Source organism: Maylandia zebra, linkage group LG23 (genome assembly GCF_041146795.1).
Source record: "Maylandia zebra isolate NMK-2024a linkage group LG23, Mzebra_GT3a, whole genome shotgun sequence".
Lineage (NCBI taxonomy): Eukaryota > Metazoa > Chordata > Actinopteri > Cichliformes > Cichlidae > Maylandia > Maylandia zebra.
Window position 1 is genome coordinate 3,578,217 of NC_135188.1, and position 24,117 is coordinate 3,602,333.

The window sequence follows — 24,117 nt, forward strand, 5'->3', positions numbered from 1 at the left end:
GGTGAGATGGGGCTTACTTGGCTCTGCAACAATGCAGCTAATCGGGGTGACAAATGGGGTGACTGCATGTTCATGCTACTCCCACTGAAATTGTTGTGTTTCTAAGCTAGACACTGTGTAACGATGATAAACAGTCAAAACTATTTTTTTAAACTTCGACATCTGAAATATTAGTTTTTAAAAATTATCAGTTTCCTGTTGCCGTACATTAATGTAGAGGAAGAGAATAGCTCCAAGGTCTGCTGGCTTGATAGATGAGTTGGGGTGTGCCCACCAACAGAAAGCCAAAAAGCAGGAAAAGATTAGACCTTTAGACCCAAACAGATAAAAACAATGGTTAGAGCCTTGATCTGGATGGGGAAAGGTTTGCATGGAATTGCCGAAGATGAAAATAAAAAGAAAATATATTAATTTGAGAAAGAGGTCGGTTCTTTGGTTCAGGTTTATAAAAATATATATACATACACACTACAAAAGTCAAAGTTTGGACACACCATCTCATTTTAATAGTTTTTCTTTATTTTCCCTACTTTCTACATTGTAGATGCATGCTGAAATCAAATATCTGAAGCAAGATATATAGAATTATGCAGCAAAGAAAAAATCTATAAATAACTCCAAATATGTCTTATATTGGCAGCTCGGTGGCACGGTGGTTAGCACTGTTGCCGCACAGCAAGAAGGTCCTGAGTTCAATTCCAACATCAGGCCGGGGTCTTTCTGTGTGGAGTTTGCATGTTCTCCCCGTGTTTGCGTGGGTTCTCTCCGGGTACTCCGGCTTCCTCCCACCGTCCAAAGACATGCAGCTTGTGGGGATAGGTTAATTGGATAATCCAAATTGTCACTAGGTATGAATGTGAGTGCGAATGGTTGTCTGTCCCTGTGTGTTGGCCCTGCGACAGACTGGCAACCTGTCCAGGGTGTACCCCGCCTCTCGCCCTATGACAGCTGGGATAGGCTCCAGCGCCCCCCGCGACCCTGAAAAGGATAAGCAGAAGCGAATGGATGGATGGATGGATGTCTTATGTTTTCGTTTTCTGAAAGTCTTTGTTGACAGCGCTTCAAACCCTTGGCCTTTTCTCAATGAGTTTCATGATGTAGTGACCTGAAATGCTTTTCACTTCACAGGTGTGTCTTGTCAGGGTTCATTTGTGGAATTTCTTGCCTTCTTAATGGGGTTTGGACCATCAGTTGGCTTGTGCAGAAGTCAGGTTGGTACACAGCTGACAGCTCTATTTGGAAAATCGGAATTCATATTATGACAAGAACCAATCAGCTAATGAAGAGAAATGACAGTCCATCATTATTTTAAGAACTGGAAGTCAGTCAGTCAGTCATTTGAATATGTCCCCAAGTGCAGTCGCAAACAGTGTGACACAGAAAAGGTGAACGGATGGTCTCTACATGCATGGTTCCCACTGTGAAGCATGCAGGAGTGATGTTGTAGGGGTGGTATGGTGGTGACACTGTTGGAGATTAATTCAAAATTAAAGGCAAAAAGAACCAGCGTGGCTCCCACAGCATCCTGCAGCAACATGCAGTCCCATCCAGTTTGCGTTTCGTTAGACCATCATTTATTTTTTAACAGGACAATGACCCCAAATACACCTCCTGGCTGTGTAAGGGCTATTTGACCAAGAAGGAGAGTGATGGAGTGCTGCGCAAGATGGCCTGGCCTCCTCAGTCACCTGACCTAAACTCAATCGAGAAGGTTTGGGATGAGATGGAGCGCAGAAGGAAGGCAAAAGGGCCAACAAGTGCTCAGCATCTCTGGGAACTCCTTCAAGACTGTCGGAAAATCATTTGAGGTGACGACCTCATGAAGCTCATCGAGAGAATGCCAAGAGTGTGCAAAGCAGTAATCAGATCAAAGGGTGGCTATTTTGAAGAATCTACAATATAAAACTTTGTGAAATGGATATAAATTTACGCTACCAGAGAATGGACTGGGGGAGTGGGAGAACATCAAGAGCTGTTATTTTTTAATGTGTTCCAGTTTACGAAAAACAGCATATCTCTTTTTGTGGCACATAAAAAGACAAACTAAGAATAAAAAGTTAGTAATTTTGTGCGGTTAGTGGTTTGTGCAACTCAGAAATATAACAACAATCCTTGGAAACTAGAATGACGCTGACAGTTGTATTTTCACATGGTTTCCATACAGTATGCAATAACACTAAAGGACTAATGTTTGCACAAGATTGCAATTTACAACCTAAAAGTAATAAATGCTAAAATAACACTCAGGAAAGAGCTTCGGGAAAGGAAAAGGTGTAGCGACAGATTCTTTCTTGTTACTGCATTTATTTCTCATTGTTCCACTTGGTTATGTCTCTCTTGGGGTGATCGTGGCTCAAGAGTTGGGAGTTCGCCTTGTAATCGGAAGGTTGCCGGTTCGAGCCCTGGCTTGGACAGTCTCGGTCGCTGTGTCCTTGGGCAAGACGCTTCACCTGTTGCCTACTAGTAGTGGTCAGAGGGCCCGGTGGCGCCGGTGTCTGGCAGCCTCGCCTCTGTCAGTGCGCCCCAGGGTAGCTGTGGCTACAATGTAGCTGCCATCACCGGTGTGTGAATGGGTGGATGACTGGATGTGTAAAGCGCTTTGGGGTCCTTAGGGACTAGTAAAGTGCTATACAAATACAGGCCATTTATCTCTTCCTTGCAATGTATCTCCACACAGTCCTGAAAGGGTATGTTATCTGGCTCTGCAGGTACCCAGTTTGGAACCTCATTAGGTGCAATCTGATGATGATGTATCTGATATCCTCATGTTGGTGTTGTTCCTGCATCACCATAATTAATGTTGGTCCAGGTTTAACACTGCAAGTTACTAATCATATTTTTGTGACGTCATAGTTTTGCAACATGGAAAAAACACCCTGCTATTGTTCACCTGTGGAAAACATCCAACAAAGGTTCAATGTTAGGGTTGAGGGTTAGGATGTAAACATCATTAGGGTTAGGGTCATGGGGCTATCGCTAGGGTTATGAATATGGGGTTTGGGTTTGGTGTGATGATGTTTCCACCAAATGGCAAAACAGTATTATCTTCCCACCAGGGACTTCGCCAATGATCATCATTGTAATATCATTTCTTCCACAGCTTCCTTCCAGGAAGGGTGTCACTCAACCACCAATAGCACTCTGAAGACACATAAACACACAGACACAAAGTACCATGATATTTATATTGTATTTATTCACATTTATTTTTGAAAGGACTGTACAGAAATATTGTATATAACATATACTGATAAAGAGATGGTGTAGGAAATTACATAATTTACAACATATTAAACAGAGCCTTTACAGCTGCAATGTATCAGACAAAATCCCCCCAAAATAAACCTCTTATTTTTATCATGCAGTCATAAAGCATGGTATATCAGTCTGACACTACTACTGCCATCATAATAATTTCATAATAATAATAAGAAGAAGAAGGATTTACTGGAAAGCAAAGAAACAATAAGTCAAACCATTAAATGGTTGAAGCTCAGACAGTTTGTTTTCAGTGTTTCTCAATTTTCACTTGAGCAGTTATGGTATCTGTTATCAGGACAAGCAGAGTGGAAAATTCCACAGTTGAGGGCAAAAACAAGTGATGTACCATCTGTAATGTATTGTACTAAAAGTACCAATGTGCTGCTGCATGTACCACTCTTTGGATGGGCATTTTGAATGTGATATAAGTATGTGGTAGTAGTGCTACTGCTCTGGTCATTGGTAATAATAAACTGTAATGATTTTATAGAATTGGAATCAATGTAGCAGCCTTGATTTTTGTTAGTATTTACTGCTATATCTAACTATATCTAAAATTTTAATTTACTACCTGCACAAGCAAGAGCCCAGTGTTGTCACACGTGATGGCAGCTAGGAAAATAGCAAGAAAAAATTCAGGACTGCAAAGCTCATAACCATAGTTTAGGGTGGGGACATAGATCGACTAGTAAACTGACAGCTTTGCTTTTATGGACAGCTCTCCCTTCACCATGCAGTGCAGTGTCCACATCACTGTAGCCATGATCCAAATCCATCTGTCAATCTCCCTCTTCCCTCTCCTCTAACCTGTGAACAAGACCTCTGTGATATTAAAGGTCTTCCACTATGGGCAGCAACTCAACATTAACCCAAAGTGGAAACTCAACTGTTTTCAGGCTTTTTCAGGGCCATATGACTCAGACTTGGAAGAGTTCAATCTTATTCTCGCACTTGGCCATGAACTGCTCCAGTGTAAGACCACCACCTCATGAAGAAAGCAGGACTACATCACCCACAAGAAGCAGAGATGAGATCCTGAGGCCACCTTGGAAGAAACCTTCAGCTACTAGGCTCCACCTAGAAATTCTGTCCATGAAAATTATGAACAGAATTGGTAACAAAAAGAGCTGCTTTGGCTGAATCCAACACCCACTGATGTTGACTACAAATAATTGGCACACAAAACAAACTTTGGCAACATTTGCGCACAAATGAAATGGCTTATATCAGACTATTTATCTATCTAAAGTAAAAATCATCGAAGAGTGCATGACTTTAGGATGCTTTGAGCAATAGCCAGATCAAGTCCATATGAATTATGTAATTAAGTAATGCACTGAATTACTTTTCAGAAGAGAAACAAATAATATATAATTCATTACTGTTTTTTGAGTAATGACCCCGACACCGGTTGGTCCATGTGTGTCACGGTACCGGGTCTGTGGCCCAGTGTTTTGTGTGTGTTTTAGTTCAATTCTTTGATTATTGTTATTCATGGGTTTTGGTTCTGCTTGTGTTATATTTTTAGTCCGAGGATTTTGGTCTCAGGGTCTGCGTCTTTGTGATTTTCTCGTGTTTCCTGTTTTACTTTGAAAGTCTGTGTCCTATGTCAGTGCTTCCCCTTGTCTCATTATGTCTTATTAGTCCCAGCTGTGGTTCCCTCCTGTTTCCCATTCTCTCATTACTCCCTTGTATATTTAAGCCCTGTGTTTTCCATTCCCTTTTCTTGTGTTGTACCACTTCCATGTGCTTTGTGTTTCCTTGCACCTAGTTTCTAGCGTCCCAGTTTCTAGTTTCCTAGTGTTTATGTTCCTTGTCCGTAGTTTCTAGTTTTCTGCTTTTGAATTTTGTTTCTAGTATGTGTTTGCTACAGCGCAACAAAGCTTCCTTTTTGAGTTCATCCTTTCGTGTCTGTGAGTCCTGTATTTGGGTCCTACATCCTACCTGCCACACAACATAACCTGCCAATGTGTTGTTATTTCCAGTCTAAGTTCAACTTTTATTCGTGGGGTTTCTGATGAATACAGTCAAGAAATACAAGAAACAATATTTCTGTGGTAGGATGGAGACTAGGTAGTAATTCTTTTAGTTTTGGATCACCGCCATGACTGTGGATCTGGCACCACTGCCTGGCCTGGGTTCAGTTCATTGTTTTGATAGAGTAATAATATGTTTAGAACTGAGTTGTCTCAGCCAACAACTACCTGGAAACATTCAGAACAGCTGTTAATGTAATAATTAAGTGGAAGATGTGACAGAGTTCCAACTTATTATTGTCCTAATCTTTCCCCAGCAGCCACACATTTTGCTAGTGTTGGCATTAAAACCCACCAAAGATAAGGATAAGTGTCCAATTCATTTTTAATTAGCAATATGCTGAACAAGGAATTAAAAAATAAAATATGTAACAAAATGTTCTCTGGATGATTTTTTTTTAAATGAATTCTTCTTAGTTTTTCATGTATACCACAACATTTCCAACCATCTAGGACTGAAAATATAACATATCAGTTTTAAAGTGTAATGGTAACTTAACAAAACACAACGTTATACACACAAGATTCACACGATGCTATATAATATTTACAAAAACGTGGATAATGCCACCTTCCCAGCATTTGCATTAAGTTGTAGAACAATATGTTCAATTTAAAACTCCCTTTTGGAGGAAATATATGTCAGCACATTTTGTTTGAAAAATTCAGCCAAATATGATCAAGCCTATAATATAATCTGCAAATGTCACATCCGCTCACTTCTTGTGACACTGGGTTTACTTATTTTATACTCCTTTTAAATTAGTATATATGATTCATATTTTCACATTGCTGTTTTGAAATATATACTGTCTGTAGTTGTCTACAAAGAACAGAAATGTCTTCTACATCAGGCTGTCACTGCTTTTTGTAGCTCTGTAGAGGAGCCTCTATGTCAGAGTTGCTGTAATAAAAGAGAGAAGAATATGAGCAACTAAATTCAACAAACTTAAAAAACAGTTTTGAAAAGAGGTGAAACCTAACCTGCTGAGTTCATACATAACTGATTTGGTCTTCAGTTTTTTCAAAGTCAACATATTCAGAAACACAGCAGAGAACACAACAAACTTCAAAAGAAAGATGAAGGAAACAAAGAGGTGAATCCTTCTCTTACCTGCTCAGCTCATATGCGTCAGCTTTCTTCTTCATTTTTTTCAAGAGCCACAAAGCCATAGACACACCAGATAACAAGGCAGTGCCCCCTGTTGCCACACCAACAGTAATTGCAGCTACTGGAGCAGGAGCTGTGGAAACATTGTAAAACGTGAATAATGTGAACTTTTGAACAGAGATTTGTAAGTGTGCACATTTACATTTTGTGTACCATTTGATCTGTTGTTGCTCGTTTACCTTGACAGGTGGGTTTCTCTGCAGTCCAGTTGCCATGATGACCACATGTCAGCAGCTCAGGTCCTTCTAATGAGTAGCCTTGGTCACAGGTGAAGGAGCACTGAGAGTTGTAAACTGACTCAGTGCTGGAGCAACTGATGTGACCGTTTTCAGGAGCCTCAAGCAACAAACATGTAACAGCTGTTGTAAAAGAAAGGAAGATATTGCATATTGAAAAAGTGATCTCACCTGTGCTCGTAAGATTCTGAACATGCAAATGACGTTTTGAACAACAAGTAATCCAGGTAAAATGGGTTCACATGTACCTGTGACCCCCATGAAAAGAATATCGAGGGAACAGTTTACCCTGCCCGGGATAGGGTTACCGGGGCCCCGCCCTGGAGCCAGGCCCGGGGAGGGTGCCCGAGGGCGAGCGTCTGGTGGCCGGGCCTTAGTCCATGGGGCCCGGCCGGGCACAGCCCGAAGAGGAGACATGGGCCCATCCTCCCGCAGGCCCACCACCCGCAGGAGGCGCCATAGGGGTCGGGTGCATTGTGAGCCGGGTGGCGGCCAGGAGCGGAGGCCCTGGCGGACCGACCCCCGGCTGCCAAGACTGGCAATAGGGACAAGACTTTCGGACTGCCTCGAAGAGATTCTGGCAAACCGTCAGGCGTCTCAGGAGGGGAAAGCGGTGCTCTACCTGCACTGTGTATAGTGCTGGCGGAGCGCTGTTGACGTCGACTGAGAAAATTGTCGGGCGGTGGAAGGAATACTTCGAGGACCTCCTTAATCCCACTGACACGTCTTCCGGGGAGGAAGCAGAGTCTGGGGATGAGGGGTGTGACCCACCGATTTCCGGGGGCGAGGTCACTGAGGCAGTTAAACAACTCCTTGGTGGCAGAGCCCCTGGTGTCGATGAGGTCCGCCCCGAGTTCCTGAAGGCTCTGGACGTTGTAGGGCTGTCTTGGTTGACACGTCTCTGCAATGTTGCGTGGAGATCAGGGGCAGTACCTGTGGACTGGCAGACCGGGGTGGTGGTCCCCATCTTCAAGAAGGGGGACCGGAGGGTGTGTTCCAACTACAGGGGGATCACACTCCTCAGCCTCCCCGGGAAAGTCTATGCCAGGGTGCTGGAGAGGAGGGTTCGTCCGCTAGTCGAACCTCGGATACAGGAGGAACAATGCGGTTTTCGTCCTGGTCGCGGAACACTGGACCAGCTCTTTGTCCTCTCGAGGATACTTGAGGGTGCATGGGAGTTTGCCCAACCAGTCTACATGTGTTTTGTGGACCTGGAGAAGGCATTCGACCGTGTCCCTCGGGGTGTCCTGTGGGAGGTGTTGCGCGAGTATGGGGTGTCTGGCCCATTGCTACGGGCCATTCAATCCCTATACAACCGTTGCAAGAGCTTGGTTCGCATTGCCGGCAATAAGTCGGACTCGTTCCCGGTGGGTGATGGGCTCCGCCAAGGCTGCCCTTTGTCTCCGGTTCTGTTCATAATTTTTATGGACAGGATTTCTAGGCGCAGCCAAGTGGCGGAGGGCTTTCGCTTTGGTGGCCTCAGAATCTCATCTCTGATTTTTGCGGATGATGTGGTTCTGTTGGCTTCATCGGGTGAGGGCCTCCAGCTCGCACTGGAGCGGTTCGCAGCCGAGTGTAACGCAGCGGGAATGAGGATCAGCACCTCCAAATCTGAGGCCATGGTTCTCAGCCGGAAAAGGGTGGAGTGCCCACTCCGGGTCGGGGATGAGTTCCTGCCCCAAGTGGAGGAGTTCAAGTATCTCGGGGTCTTGTTCGCGAGTGATGGGAGAAGGGAGCTGGAGATCGACAGACGGATTGGGGCTGCGGCTGCAGTAATGCGGACGCTGCACCGGTCAGTCGTGGTGAAGAGGGAGCTGAGTGTAAAAGCGAAGCTCTCAATTTACCGGTCGATCTACGTCCCTACCCTCACCTATGGCCACGAGCTGTGGGTAGTGACCGAAAGAACGAGATCGCGGATACAAGCGGCGGAAATGAGCTTCCTCCGAAGGGTGGCTGGCCTCTCCCTTAGAGATAGGGTGAGAAGTTCGGCCATCCGGGAGGGGCTTAGAGTAGAGCAGCTGCTGCTCCACATCGAAAGGAGCCAGCTGAGGTGGTTCGGGCATCTGGCAAGGATGCCCCCTGGGCGCCTCCTGGGCGAGGTGTTCCAGGCATGTCCCACCGGGAGGAGGCCCCGGGGCAGACCCAGGACACGCTGGAGAGATTATATCTCTCGGCTGGCCTGGGAACGCCTTGGTATTCCCCCGGACAAGCTGGAGGAGGTGGCTGGGGAGAGGGAGGTCTGGACCTCTTTGCTTAGGCTGCTACCCCCGCGACCCGACCTCGGATAAGCGGATGAAGATGGATGGATGGATGGATGTACCTGTGCAGGTTGGTGATCTGGAGGTCCATTGGCCTGGATGTGTACACTCCATGCTGTGTGCACCTTGCAGCTCATGTCCTTCATCACATGTAAAATGACAAACCATGCCAAGTGGATGGGGTGTGTCATGACTAAGAAATGAAGACAGAGAAGGGCTGCAGCTTATCTGACCATTTGTTGGGACCTCTGGAGCAGGACATCCTTTTGCTACAAAAGGGAAACAAAAGAGTAAAATATTACTAATATGTCATGACATAATCAATCCAAGAAAAAAACTGGAGTAACACTGTTTGTAGTAAATATTGATATAATTAGTCTTTCAGACCTTTGCATGTAGGTATGTTTTCATTCCACTGTCCGTCCTCAGAACACTTGATGGTGTTTGCTCCCTGCAGTTCAAAACCTTCTTCACAGCTGAAGCTGCAGGTGGAGTTTGGTCGCAGTTCAGTCTCAGATTCACTGCACTGCATGATGAGGGGAGCTTCTCTCTCTGGATTCTGGCAAAGGATGGCTGACACAGAAACATGTGTATTTTATTGAACGTGTCCTCATGATATATCAGGATCAGACTACTTTAATAATCCCTAAGGAAATTACGTGGGTTACAGTTGCTCCAAGACAGTAACAGTAACAGACTAAACTATTTAAATAATACAATATGTTACAGAGTTTACAAATTTAAGAAATAGCATTAATAAATACAATCACTGAATTATAAATATGAAGAATATTACAGGGGTGGAATATATATAACTGACATTTGACTAACCTGTAAACTTTGTCATTTGTTATTTTATTTGCTATTTTACTTTGGTATTTTACTGAGCGTGTGCAAAAAGGGTGATAAAACATAAAAACACAAATTTCCGCTGTGTGACATGCACACTTACACACTTTTTACTTCAAAATGTTCACATTAGTCATATTTCATAATGTTTGTATTGCTCCCTCTTTATAACCCACCCATTTTCTATATAATGTGGACATTGTGGAGAACGATTAATACCTTGGAGTACACTTAGACAATAAACTGGACTAGGTTAAAACACCACTACACTTCACAGGAAGGGCCAGAGTTGTCTCTATTTTCTGGGGGGTCGGAGGTCTTTCAACATCTGTCGGACAATGTTTAGAACTTTCTATGAGACTGTTGTGGCCAGTGCCATCCTCTATGCTGTTGCATGCTGGGGCAGCAGGTTGAGGGTCGCAGAAGCCAACATACTAAAAAAACTGATCTGCAAGGCCAGTAATGTTGTGGGGATGGAGCTGGACTCCCTTAGGGTGGTGTCTGAGAGGCGGATGTTGTCCAAGATAAGGACAACGCTGAATAATACCTTCCACCCACTCCATGACGTGCTGGCTAGTCACCGGAGCACATTTAGTGAGAGACTGAGATTACCAAAGACTACCACTGAACGACACAGGAAATCATTCCTGCCTGTGGCCATCTCCTTGTACAACTCTTCCATCTAATACACTGTGAAACTGCAATAGCTTCAATCTGTGTATTGGTACATAGTGTTGATTTTATTTGCATGATTTTATTGGGATATTTATATTACATGTTTGTTTATTGATATTTATACTGCATGGTTTTATCCTCATGTTTATATTTGTGTTAACGTTATACCATGTTCCTTTAACCCACTGTGGACTAAACAGACAATTGTAGGCACCTGTGAGGTGGGGGCGTTCCCCAAGGTGGCCTATCAGCCGCCAGGTTGACCTGTTAAAGGGGATGGTGAGCGCAGAGACAAAAGAAGAGAGAGTGACGCACGAAAGGTGGGCAGGAGAAAAAGGAGCGCGTGCAAGCCCGCACGTGTGTGGAAGGAACTGCTGCCTGACTGTGGGGTGCCGCGAGTCGTTCGGCGATCCACTCCCAATGCAGGAACGGCAACAGTGGGTGGCGATGGCTGCAATGCACAACAGGGCAGGGATGCCCTTCTGCCTGCATCTGACGGTGAGACGAGGGAGGCCGTGTTCAGGTGTGGAGTGGGGCGGGACTGTGCGGCGACGCGCTGTCAGGAGGAGACAGGTCTGCGATAGGAGCCCCCTCCCTGGTCTGTTGCTGACGAGTTTCCCCATCCCGGAAGAGAAGTTCCTCTCCTGTCTCTTTCATATAAGGACTTTTCGCCCATGTGTGGCTGGACTGTGGGATTATGGGACTATGGGAGGGTAATTTTAGCATATGGAAAACATTCATTTAGCCTTGTTTTAATATTGTATAGTTATTTCTGCCGGCAGGGTTTTTAGCGGGTTGCGACACTATTTTTATTGTATACGGGGAATTTTATCTTGTATTTGTGACTCTGGCTGTGTTTTTTTTTATGGAAAGTAAATGGTGTTTGAAGCCAGCTTAGTTTCTGTGCCCTGAGCGCTGACCCGCTCACTCCCCTTGTCGCTTGTATGTATAAAGAGGTGGTGGTGAAGATTTAGGTCCACCAGTCTTAGCGGCTACATGCATTTAAAGTTCTTGTTCTATTTGATTCACATTTGTTCGTTTACCTTGACAGGTGGGTTTCTCTGCAGTCCAGTTACCATGATGACCACATGTCAGCAGCTCAGGTCCTTCTAATGAGTAGCCTTGGTCACAGGTGAAGGAGCACTGAGAGCTGTAAACTGACTCAGTACTGGAACAACTGATGTGACCGTTTTCAGGAGCCTCAAGCAACAAACATGTAACAGCTGTTGTAAAGGACAGGAGGATATTGCATATTAAAAAAGTGATCTCACCTGTGCTCGTAAGATTCTGAACATGCAAATGACGTTTTGAACAACAAGTAATCCAGGTAAAATGGGTTCACATGTACCTGTGCAGGTTGGTGATCTGGAGGTCCATTGGCCTGGATGTGTACACTCCATGCTGTGTGCACCTTGCAGCTCATGTCCTTCATCACATGTAAAATGACAAACCATGCCAAGTGGATGGGGTGTCTCATGACTAAGAAATGAAGACAGAGAAGGGCTGCAGCTTATCTGACCATTTGTTGGGACCTCTGGAGCAGGACATCCTTTTGCTACAAAAGGGAAACAGAAGGAGATCAATAAAATATATCATAGTTAAAGAGACTTAAAATAAAAGTGCTACAATGGGTAAACACTGTTTGTAGTAAATATTGATATAATTAGTCTTTCAGACCTTTGCATGTAGGTATGTTTTCATTCCACTGTCCGTCCTCAGAACACTTGATGGTGTTTGCTCCCTGCAGTTCAAAACCTTCTTCACAGCTGAAGCTGCAGGTGGAGTTTGGTCGCAGTTCAGTCTCAGATTCACTGCACTGCATGATGAGGGGAGCTTCTCTCTCTGGATTCTGGCAAAGGATGGCTGACACAGAAACATGTGTATTTTATTGAACGTGTCCTCATGATATAGAAGATGGTGGGTTATACTTTCCGTGTTCCTCTTACCTTCACAGTGAGGAATCTGCTGATTCCATGTACCTCCTGATGTGCAGGTCACTCTACTGGCTCCCACTAAATGGTAACCTTGGTCACAACTGAAGCTGCAGGTGTTTTTGTAGCTGAACCTCGTATCAGCATCTTCTCCACAGCTGACAAAGCCATTTGTCAAGTTTTGCAGCGCAGGGCACTGAACAGCTACAAAAGAGAGAGGCAACAGAAGGAGTTAAATTAAAGCTTTTATTTTAATCATCATGCAAATCATCCTCCAAATAACAAAAACTACACAACGATGAAAGGTAAAAACATGTGGCCGTACCAACACAGTATGGCTGGGATCCATTCCAATTTGCTGATGCTTCACATTGCAGAGATGAAGATCCAGACAGTACATAACCTTCATCACAGGTAAAAGTACAGGTGGACTGATAGCTGAATGAGCCCAGAGGATCAGAGCATTTCATGGATCCATGTGTCGGCTCTGACATCTTCTCACACTGAATCACTGTAGACAACAGGAGAAAAAACATCAGTCCATGACTCCATCACTGTGTAGAAAATCATAACAATCAATAAAATATAGCATCTCAGAATTTCAGTAGCTACTGGGTAATGTCTCATCTCTTCATTTATCTTGTTACTGCAGATTTCCAACTCACATTCACACAAAGGTGGCTTTTCTGACCATTTCCCTGAGGAAGTACACCTTAGAGATTTCTGCACACTCAGCTTGTATCCTTCCTCACAGGAATACTGACACAAGGATTCATAGGTGAAACTACCATACTTGTGAGAGCAATTTTGGGATCCTTTTTCTGGGGCAATAACTTCGCTTTTGTTACACTGCACAGCTGAAAACAAATAAAACACACAATTAGATATTAAATCCTTTACATGACTTAAAATATGATTTAATCTAGGCGGTCATTTTTTTTCATACCTTGGTCACACTTGTCTCCAAAAAACCCTTCAAAGCAATCACATTTGTGGCTGTTGATGGTTTCAACACACTCTCCATGCAAACAGGAGTCAATCTTACAAGCCGCTGCAGAAAGCAAACATGCTTTCATAAGTCTTCTTAATTATATGCAGAGATGAGCAGTAACGCAGTAACTGCTGAGTCTTTGATTTTATTTATTTTTTGCTGTGTTTTACTTGCATCTATTTCAAAGACTGAGTGTAAACACAAAAAAATATTTTATTTTATGTGCTGGAATGTGCAGAAAATGGGTTTAAATGTTAAACAAATTTCTTCAAGTCAAACATGTTTGCATATAAATAACTTTTTGCTTGATGCAATGTGCAGAAAGTTAAAAGATTAAAACTAATAAAACAAATTTTAAAAAGAGCCTTTCTATTTGATTACATTTTATATGATGGATTATGCATAAACAATAGAATTGGGCTGAAAGGTCTATTGTTGTATTACCTATTCAGGTTGTGTATCATGTTTTTCAAAAGTAACTAAGTAACTAATTACTTTTGAAAATAAGTAACCAGTAAAGTAACGGGATTACTTTTTTGGAGACTTAATCATTAATAAGTTACTAATTACTTTTTCAAGTAACTTGACCAACACTGATTATACTACAAGAACATGTCAAATAAATAATTGCAAGCTTTTAGATCATTGAAAATATGAACAAGAATATCAAACATGAAGCAGCTAAAACAAGCTGCTCTAGTATGTTAGTCCCAAACTTTTGCTAACCTGTGTAGCACAGAGCAGTCTTTGATTTTGTACAACTCTCGTCATTCCACTTGCTTGGTTCTTTATCTCTTTTAATATACATCTCCACACAGTCCTCACTGATCTTTGCATTTTTGTCACTCTTGCTGTTGTTCGGTTCTCCTTCTGCCCAGTTGGTTGCTTCCTCTGTCAGAGGCTTGTTGGTTCCTACCCAGGTCCAGACATTATTGATCTTACGGATTCCAATCCAGTAGTAGCCATTTTTCTTGGGCAGCCAGTTGTTAAGATGCTCGATCTCTTCCTGGTTCTGGATGGCCACCATGTCCGTGTAGTGCTCCTGGCACCAGCTTCGTGCATTTTCCCATGTCATTGTGTTGTTTGAATAGAAATAAGACCAGCACTCTACACTAGTCCACATGCACAGCACTAAGGATAGAGAACAGCAATATTTATTAGATGCAAATGTAGTTTAAAAAAAAGGATGGATTTTTTAGAAATTATTTGTAAAGCTTTTTAATTAACTAAAGGTGTGGTTGCATTAAATATACATACTTAAGCAAATAAAGGCGAAGTTGATCCACGAGCTCTTATATCCATGGGTCTGAATTAGTCCAAAGCAGGAATTCTGTAAACATCATATAAAAAAAAAGTTCATTAAATTAAAGCTGAATTGATTTTTACTGAAATCTGCCCTAAAAAGAACAATATTTAAATTGATACCCCACTCACCATGTCAAATGGTATGCCTGATAGCCTACAGTAGATGTTTGACTCTGTGGGTTTCAGCCTCATATGTAGGGATGAAAGTATTCTGAGTGTTATGCACTGGATTTGCTGCTTTTATGTTCTTCTCTTGTATCATCCAGGAAACCTGGAGGATATCAGTTGAATTCCCCCCACCCCTCCAATACTGTCCAGTATTTCGTCATTCCACAGAAGGCTTTAAAAACATTTCCTGTTCAAAACGTTTGTGTCGTCTTACTCAATCAGCTCATAGTGTTCATCAGTCTGTAACTCACAGGTTGAGTTGACAACAGACAACAACCTTAGCTGAGTGATATTTTAAAAAAAATGTGTAAAAATTGCAATATTCTTCACAGTTGATAGATTTGCATTTTTAGGTGCTCTGGTGAAGACAAAACAACTCACTGAACATTTTGTAAAATTATTTAAATGTACAGCAAAGACTGTGTGAAAGGGTGGAGTAGCTCAGGACAAACGCCTCATTTCAACACTGACCTTACTTTGGTAAGTTTCTTTCCCTGGAGAAAAAAAAACAAAGAAGTTGATTTCTTTTGAGGTATACTGCAATAAGATTTCATTTTATTTATTTTATTTCTTCAACACATAATTGAGAAAGTAACTGACTTTGTCAGAAGATGGTAGAGAAGCTGTTTAGAGTCTGAAGAAAAAAGAGAGAGAAAAAAGTACACTCATACAGTGTGGTATGTCGATGTGACTACTGCTGCTAAGGACCATGGCCTCAGACTTTGATGCTCATTCTCATTGTTTAACAATTGGATGTGAACTTCTCCAGCCCAAGCTGGATGAAACCAACAGGGCCACACCAACCACAAAAAGCAGAGATGAAATTCTGAGGCCACCTGGGTGGAACCCTTAAGTCTGCACCGAGAAATTCTGTCCAGAAAAATTATGAATCAAAAACAAAGGGGACAAAGGGTAGCCCTGGCAGAGCACTCATGCCCAACATCCATCAATAGTGAGTCCAACTTATTACTGGCAATTGTGCACTCACTGAATGCCTTATATCTAATTACCTTACTTAAAAAAAACGATAAAAGACTGCATAACCTCAGAGCATCTAAGTGGCTAGAAAAGAATTCAATGCAAAATCCAGATCAAAAGGTAACTAATGTATAGTGGCTGTGCAGAAACGCTGTTGAGTGTGGTTCCTGAACATGGAAGGACACTTTCATTGGAGTTTTGTAAAGTTTGTAATATATTATTTAATTTAGTTAAGTCTGTTACTGTTATTATCTTGTAACCATATAATTTCCTCAGGGACTAATAAGTGTTCTGATTCTGATTAAAATAATAAAAACAAACTGTGATTTTTCCATATGTTAACACAAAGGTTCCAAGGACGTCTTTGAGGCTGCCTCTAATGTGTATAAAAATACAATACCAGCAACCAGCAGGGGGAGATAATATATTTAAATCCACTGAGTCGGTAGTAAGCTAAAAACATATGAAGTACAAAGCCTTTAAAAAGACATTATTAACACACACACACACACACACACACACACACACACACACACACACACACACACACACACACACACACACACACACACACACACATATATCTTCTGCTTATCCTTTTAGGGTCCCTTGGGGGAGGGCTGGGGCCTATCCCACCTATCTTAGGGCAACTATTTGCACTCACATTCACAACTATGGGCAATTTAGAGTTTCCATTTAACCGATCCCCACTAACTGCATGTCGCAGTACCCACACATGAACACGGACAGACCATGCAAACTCTACAAAGAAAGATCCCGGCCTGATGGTGGAATTTAACTCAGGATCAGCGCAACAGTGCTAACCACCACACCACGTGTGCATAGTATTAACAACATATTAAACAAAAACTTTAACTTACTGATATTTAAAACAGCATCCAGAGCATGTTTGAATCTACCTGTTACCACTGCATTGTAATTAATATTAGTAACTGTACAACTGTTCTAAATAAGACTTGTTGTTTATAGTTGTGTATCACATGATGGACTGGCTTCTTCAGGCAGCCTGTGAATAACATGAAAAACAAAAAGAAAGCTCTCAGCATTTTCTTTTTTGTTCATTCTTTGAATTTCTTTTTTTTATTGCTAGGTTGGCAAAGGCTGTGTGGAAGGGTGGAGCAGCAACGCATAATTTCAACACTGACCTTACTTGGGTAAGTTTCTTTCTCGTGAGAAACAAACAGAGATATTATCACTTTTGAGGGGTGTTGCAATGAGATTTCATATGCTCTCTTACTTCTATAACATATACTTGAGAAAAACTGAGTATGTTTATGTTTTATGTAGCAAAAACAGATGCAGCAGAAGGTAAAAATAGCTCCACACTCGACTGCAGCTAATAGAGTCTGTTTATAGTCTAAGGGGAGAAAAACCAAACAAAAAAACCCCAACATGCAGTGACAGTAGCATGACACTAGTATTGCTGATCGTAATAACCTAGAATGAAGAAAAAACACGATCCAATTGTCAGCCTTCATATTTAACTTGCTTTCCAACAACATTTTACAAACATTTACACAATTTTATGAAATTACATGCACAAGTATGTCTTGGGCCACTTCAGACCTCTGTGTGTCTACAAATGACAGCTGGTGAACCAATCATGAGAAAGCCAGGGTTACGCTTAACCCGACAGGTTGTGTTGAATGTCTGATTTACCTTCTGAGCAGCTATGGTATCCATTTTCTGACTGATCCAGAGAAGGGCATTACACAGCTAAGGGCACAAATGGGTTATGCATAATTTAATGTAATATAATCGAACAGGTTTCTAATATAAAAATAACAGATTTCAAAGTATTTGTATAGCGTTTTTCTAGTCACACTGACCTCTCAAAGCGCTTTATACCAGCAGCAACATCTAATAATAGGTTCATACTTTAATCTATACATTTTTACTTATGAAGGAGTGTAGAATCACCACTTCATCTGACTAGTATTTCTTCGGACTGTGGGAGGAAACCCACACAAGCACAGGAAGAACATGCACAATCCACACATAAAGGTCCCAACTAGGATTCTAAATAGGAACCTTCCTACTGAGAGGCGATACTGCCAATCCACGTATTGTCATCAGAGCTCTGACAATGTGATAACTGTAACAGTACTACGACGAGCCCTGTTCATGCTAATAACTTATAATGATTCACTGGAAGCAGGATCGATGCGGCAGAGGAAAAAATATTCCTCGCTGGAATATTGAATTACCACGTTAGTGAGAATCCCGGCTTATAGATTCCTGTCCGATATCGTGTACCTTCAGTGATTGCTTCCCTTCCTGGCTTCAGATTCTTGGACCCTTCCTTTTCCCTGCTTATTGGAAGATTTAGCGTGAGCTGAGAGCGTGACCGGAGTGTGAGGAACGGCTGAGACCCCGCGAGTGTGGAGCACCTGTCCTGACTTTGAATGGCAGCTCTTTGCCAATTTCAATACTAAACTGCTCACGTTTGGCACCTTTCTCTCTCAAAACCATGTTCACAGTTATATTGTTGATAGTCTCCTGGCATCTCCCATCTTCACATGATGTTGCATTACACTGGGTTTTAAGAAAAAGCTCACCAATAAAAGGTCACTTATCACTTCAAAACTCACACAGATTCTTGTTTTTCTTTGTACAGAAGACTGTGTCTTTTTCCTTGATGACTGATATAAAATCATTAGTTTTAGGATAAGATTTATTGAGTTTATCCCATCAAATTTACTTTGGGAAATTGCTCTGTCACAATAGTTAAACACAAAAATAAAAATGGTGGAATGGTGTATAGATCAGTAAAATAAGATATAAACAAATATACAAGCATATAAAAAAAACTTAATGAAATAAATAACAGAATGAATATTTTACAAGGCAAAACTACTAATCTATGCAAAAAAAATTGTGATACACTTCTATCATTCAACTTCCTTCTATTTTTTCCTGAGTTAGTGTACATCTCCACACACATATCTGTAGAGTGGATATTATTTGATTCATACAGGGCCCTTGAATTGTTACTGATCCACGTGCTGTTATTATCTGTCATCTGCACCAGAAAAAAATAACAACAATAGTTAAGACTAACAGTACTTCTCATAAGTAACAATGAAGATCATGATGAAAAGGACTGAATAAGAAAATCCTGACTTATTTTTATAATAACACCATAAAATGCTCTGTGAACCTGTAAACACAAGCTGCTACTTCAGTTAAACATTTGCTTTTCTAATCAACTCAAATATAAACAAAAAAGGTGTTACAGCAGTAAAATAAGTGTGTTTTTTAAACACAATTAAAAATCAGTGTCAGGCTTTTGTAAGTTTCCCTTTTTTTTATCATACAATAAGTGGATGTTGTCACCTTCAGCCTTATGTAAGACATTAGGTCCGTTTCCTGTACCACTAAAGTGCTTTCACAGATAACAATCAGTTTATTAAAACAAACAATGAGCAATGGGGAAATGAAATACACAGGAATACAGTTCTTCCTTCCTTGAATAACTGCTAATGACCTTCATGAGAGAGAAGAGAGAGGTCTGAGCATTTTCAAAAGACATTCTTGTTTAGCCCTTAAAAAAAACACACGGTGGCAGAAGGTCATTGTGAAACTGCAAGATCAGGTTGATGATGGGCAGAACTGATGAGTCAAGCTTAAATTCTGGTTCCACATGAGCCTGGAATAGATCCTGCTTGGCTACGCATTTACAGCAATGTGGTGACACAGCTGAACTGTTATTATTAGTCCTGATGAAGAAAAGTGAATGTGCCAACAGCAAACAAAGACATTTGTCTTCATATTTTTTCCAAAAAGGTTTATTAGGTTTGCATATATTCCAGAATTTCATAAAACATCAACTGTAAAATTTCATAGTATAAAAAAACAGTGAAGGTAAAAGAAAACACAACTTTACACATAAAAACAATAAAATAAAAATTCAATTCGAACTATCCTATTCTAAAATAAATAGTAAATAAATACATATCAAATTATTCACATTTGTGCAGCTAAATGACAATTCACACATAACGTTATGTAACATTTATGGTGACATGAATCGTGCCACCTTTCCAGCATTTTCATGAAGTTGTAGAACAATATGTTCAATATGAAATTCCATTCTGGAGGATATACATGTTGTAACAACATTTCAGAGCAATTGCAGATCTTTTAAAAGCTTCAGGAAAATTCAAATGTCACATTATGTCACTCCTTGTCACATTTAGTATGGCTGTTTTTTTCCCATCTGTTATGCTAGTGTATATGATATGTACTTTTTGCATTTCTGTGGAGAAATATACAGCTGTCTGTAGCTGCCTTAGAGGAAGGGAAGTGTCTTCTATATTAGGCTGTCGGTGCTGTTTTTGTAGCTCTGTGGGGAAGACTCTATGTCAGAGTTGCTGTGAAAAAAGAGAGGAGAGGATAAGACAACAAACTTCAAAAGAAAGATGAAGGAAACAAAGAGGTGAATCCTTCTCTTACCTGCTCAGCTCATATGCGTCAGCTTTCTTCTTCATTTTTTTCAAGAGCCACAAAGCCATAAACACACCAGATAACAAGGCAGTGCCCCCTGTTGCCACACCAACGGTAACTGCAGCTACTGGAGCAGGAGCTGTGGAAACATTGTAAAACGTGAATAATGTGAACTTTTGAACAGAGATTTGTAAGTGTGCACATTTACATTTTGTGTACCATTTGATCTGTTGTTGCTCATTTACCTTGACAGGTGGGTTTCTCTGCAGTCCAGTTACCATGATGACCACATGTCAGCAGCTCAGGTCCTTCTAATGAGTAGCCTTGGTCACAGGTGAAGGAGCACTGAGAGTTGTAAACTGACTCAGTGCTGGAGCAACTGATGTGACCGTTTTCAGGAGCCTCAAGCAACAAACATGTAACAGCTGTTGTAAAAGAAAGGAAGATATTGCATATTGAAAAAGTGATCTCACCTGTGCTCGTAAGATTCTGAACATGCAAATGACGTTTTGAACAACAAGTAATCCAAGTAAAATGGGTTCACATGTACCTGTGCAGGTTGGTGATCTGGAGGTCCATTGGCCTGGATGTGTACACTCCATGCTGTGTGCACCTTGCAGCTCATGTCCTTCACCACATGTAAAATGACAAACCATGCCAAGTGGATGGGGTGTGTCATGACTAAGAAATGAAGACAGAGAAGGGCTGCAGCTTATCTGACCATTTGTTGGGACCTCTGGAGCAGGACATCCTTTTGCTACAAAAGGGAAACAAAAGAGTAAAATATTACTAATATGTCATGACATAATCAATCCAAGAAAAAAACTGGAGTAACACTGTTTGTAGTAAATATTGATATAATTAGTCTTTCAGACCTTTGCATGTAGGTATGTTTTCATTCCACTGTCCGTCCTCAGAACACTTGATGGTGTTTGCTCCCTGCAGTTCAAAACCTTCTTCACAGCTGAAGCTGCAGGTGGAGTTTGGTCGCAGTTCAGTCTCAGATTCACTGCACTGCATGATGAGGGGAGCTTCTCTCTCTGGATTCTGGCAAAGGATGGCTGACACAGAAACATGTGTATTTTATTGAACGTGTCCTCATGATATAGAAGATGGTGGGTTATACTTTTCGTGTTCCTCTTACCTTCACAGTGAGGAATCTGCTGATTCCATGTACCTCCTGATGTGCAGGTCACTCTACTGGCTCCCACTAAATGGTAACCTTGGTCACAACTGAAGCTGCAGGTGTTTTTGTAGCTGAACCTCGTATCAGCATCTTCTCCACAGCTGACAAAGCCATTTGTCAAGTTTTGCAGCGCAGGGCACTGAACAGCTACAAAAGAGAGAGGCAACAGAAGGAGTTAAATTAAAGCTTTTATTTTAATCATCATGCAAATCATCCTCCAAATAACAAAAACTACACAACGATGAAAGGTAAAAACATGTGGCCGTACCAACACAGTATGGCTGGGATCCATTCCAATTTGCTGATGCTTCACATTGCAGAGATGGAGATCCAGACAGTACATAACCTTCATCACAGGTAAAAGTACAGGTGGACTGATAGCTGAATGAGCCCAGAGGATCGGAGCATTTCATGGATCCATGTGTCGGCTCTGACATCTTCTCGCACTGAATCACTGTAGACAACAGGAAAAAAAACATCAGTCCACGACTCCATCACTGTGTAGTAAATAATAATATAATTACAAAAAAAAAAGTAGCAATATTACGAGCTATTAGCACTTAAACTCACTTTCACATGTAGGGGTTTTTTCTGACCATTTTCCTGACCCCGTGCACCTCAGAGGAGTCTGCACACTCAGCTTGTATCCTTCCTCACAGGAATACTGACACAAGGAGTCATAGGAGAAACTGCCATAGTTGTGAGAGCAATTTACATGTCCTTTATCTGGAACAACCACTTCACCTTTGTTACACTGCACAACTGACAACAAATAAAACACACAGTTAGATATCAAATCCTTTATGTGACTTAAAATATGTATTTAAACTACGCTGTCATTTTGTTTTCATACCTTGGTCACACTTGTCTCCAAAAAACCCTTCAAAGCAATCACATTTGTGGCTGTTGATGGTTTCAACACACTCTCCATGCAAACAGGAGTCAATCTTACAAGCCGCTGGAAAAAACAGACATGCTTTTAGAAATTTTACCTATTATAGTAAAATAATGTGTCACATAATTAATCTTAATTTTTTAATCTGCTCTAGTATGTTAGTCCCAAAATTTTGCTCACCTGTGTAGCACAGAGCAGTCTTTGATTTTGTACATCTCTCGTCATTCCACTTGCCTGGTTCTTTGTCTCTTTTAATGTACATCTCCACACAATCCTCACTGATCTTTGAATTTATTTCTCTCTCGCCATTGTTCGGTTCTCCTTTTGCCCAGTTGGTTGCTTCCTCTGTCAGAGGCTTGTTGGTTCCTACCCAGGTCCAGACATTATTGATCTTACGGATTCCAATCCAGTAGTAGCCATTTTTCTTGGGCAGCCAGTTGTTAAGATGCTCGATCTCTTCCCGGTTCTGGATGGCCACCATGTCTGTGTAGTGCTCCTGGCACCAGCTTCGTGCATTTTCCCATGTCATTGTGTTGTTTGAATAGAAATAAGACCAGGACTCTACACTAGTCCACATGCACAGCACTAAGGACAGAGAACAGAGATACACATTAGATGCATATGTGGCAGAAAGGATGGATTTTAAGAATTTCTCTTTGGTTGTAAAACTTGCAAGAGTTACACTGATGTTTCTGCTTGCATCAAAATTCTTTACCTAAGCAAATGAAGGTGAAATTCATCCATGAAGCAGAGCTCTTATATCCCCAGGTCTTAAGTAGTCCAAAGCAGGAATCCTATGAAAATAAAATCACAAAACAAGTTAAAATACATTTACAGCGTGCTATCATCATTAAATATAAGATAAAAGTGAAATAATGTTCTCTGAAAAGATTGATATTTAAATTACTAACCCTTCTACTCACCATGTTAACTAATATGCCTGATAGCCTACAGAAGATTGTTGATCCTTCCGCCTCAGTATATTTAAGGATAAAATGATTCTGAGTGTGATCCACTGGATTGCCTCCTCTTATATATGACTCCATCCTCCTACAGGAAGCCTTTCAGCGGAATTTCCCGCAACATTTCCCAATGCTGAATTCCACAGAAGGCTTCAGGATCATTTCCCACAAGAAAGAAAAAAGACAAAAAGAAAACTTCTATTGTCTGTCATCATCAAAAAAGCATTAAATGATATTAACTTAAACAAATTCAAATAAATTCAATCAATATAAGTATTGATAACTTTATATGCTGCAACACTGGCTGCCAGCTGTGTTCACACATTGTCTGGTCCTACGGAATCAGAATCTGAAATATCAGTTTATAAAACTGTTGGTTTTCTGTTGTCTTATGTTGAAACAGAGGATGATGATTTTCAGTGTGCTTGCCAAAACAGTTTGGATCTGGGTCAGCTCCACCGAGAGGAAACCTTTAGACCCATAGGGATGGAAACAGTGAGTAGAGCATTGATCTTGATGTGGAAATGGTTTGCATGATTAAAAAACGGGGAAAATATATTCATTAGAGAATAAGGTCAGGTCTTTGGCTCAGGTTTATAAAAATATTTGTAATCCTTTTCAGGTTAAACAAAGACACCGAAGTTTGTCATGAACAAGCGAGGGACATATTAGTAATAATCTAATTATAAATGGGTGGATATTATGAGGTACCGGGGAGCAGACTGGGAGACTGGGAAAACATCAAATG

General features: G+C 41.3%; 1 protein-coding gene across 1 annotated transcript in view; it reads right to left on the minus strand.

Annotated features, from left to right (window-relative positions):
• The window catches only part of LOC101472657 (sushi, von Willebrand factor type A, EGF and pentraxin domain-containing protein 1), a 38,220-nt gene that overhangs the window by 4,069 nt on the left and 10,034 nt on the right, over nucleotides 1-24,117 (minus strand). Inside the window, exons 14-29 of the mRNA XM_076880101.1 lie at nucleotides 23,331-23,457; nucleotides 23,123-23,201; nucleotides 22,588-22,992; nucleotides 22,366-22,470; nucleotides 22,083-22,274; nucleotides 21,781-21,966; nucleotides 21,471-21,659; nucleotides 21,202-21,387; nucleotides 20,877-21,083; nucleotides 20,572-20,751; nucleotides 12,164-12,349; nucleotides 11,835-12,041; nucleotides 11,530-11,709; nucleotides 9,350-9,535; nucleotides 9,025-9,231; nucleotides 6,648-6,827 (exon numbers count right to left, since the gene is read on the minus strand). Coding sequence (XP_076736216.1) covers nucleotides 6,648-6,827; nucleotides 9,025-9,231; nucleotides 9,350-9,535; nucleotides 11,530-11,709; nucleotides 11,835-12,041; nucleotides 12,164-12,349; nucleotides 20,572-20,751; nucleotides 20,877-21,083; nucleotides 21,202-21,387; nucleotides 21,471-21,659; nucleotides 21,781-21,966; nucleotides 22,083-22,274; nucleotides 22,366-22,470; nucleotides 22,588-22,992; nucleotides 23,123-23,201; nucleotides 23,331-23,457 — 3,002 coding nt within the window. The remainder of the gene's footprint in view (nucleotides 1-6,647; nucleotides 6,828-9,024; nucleotides 9,232-9,349; nucleotides 9,536-11,529; nucleotides 11,710-11,834; nucleotides 12,042-12,163; nucleotides 12,350-20,571; nucleotides 20,752-20,876; nucleotides 21,084-21,201; nucleotides 21,388-21,470; nucleotides 21,660-21,780; nucleotides 21,967-22,082; nucleotides 22,275-22,365; nucleotides 22,471-22,587; nucleotides 22,993-23,122; nucleotides 23,202-23,330; nucleotides 23,458-24,117) is intronic.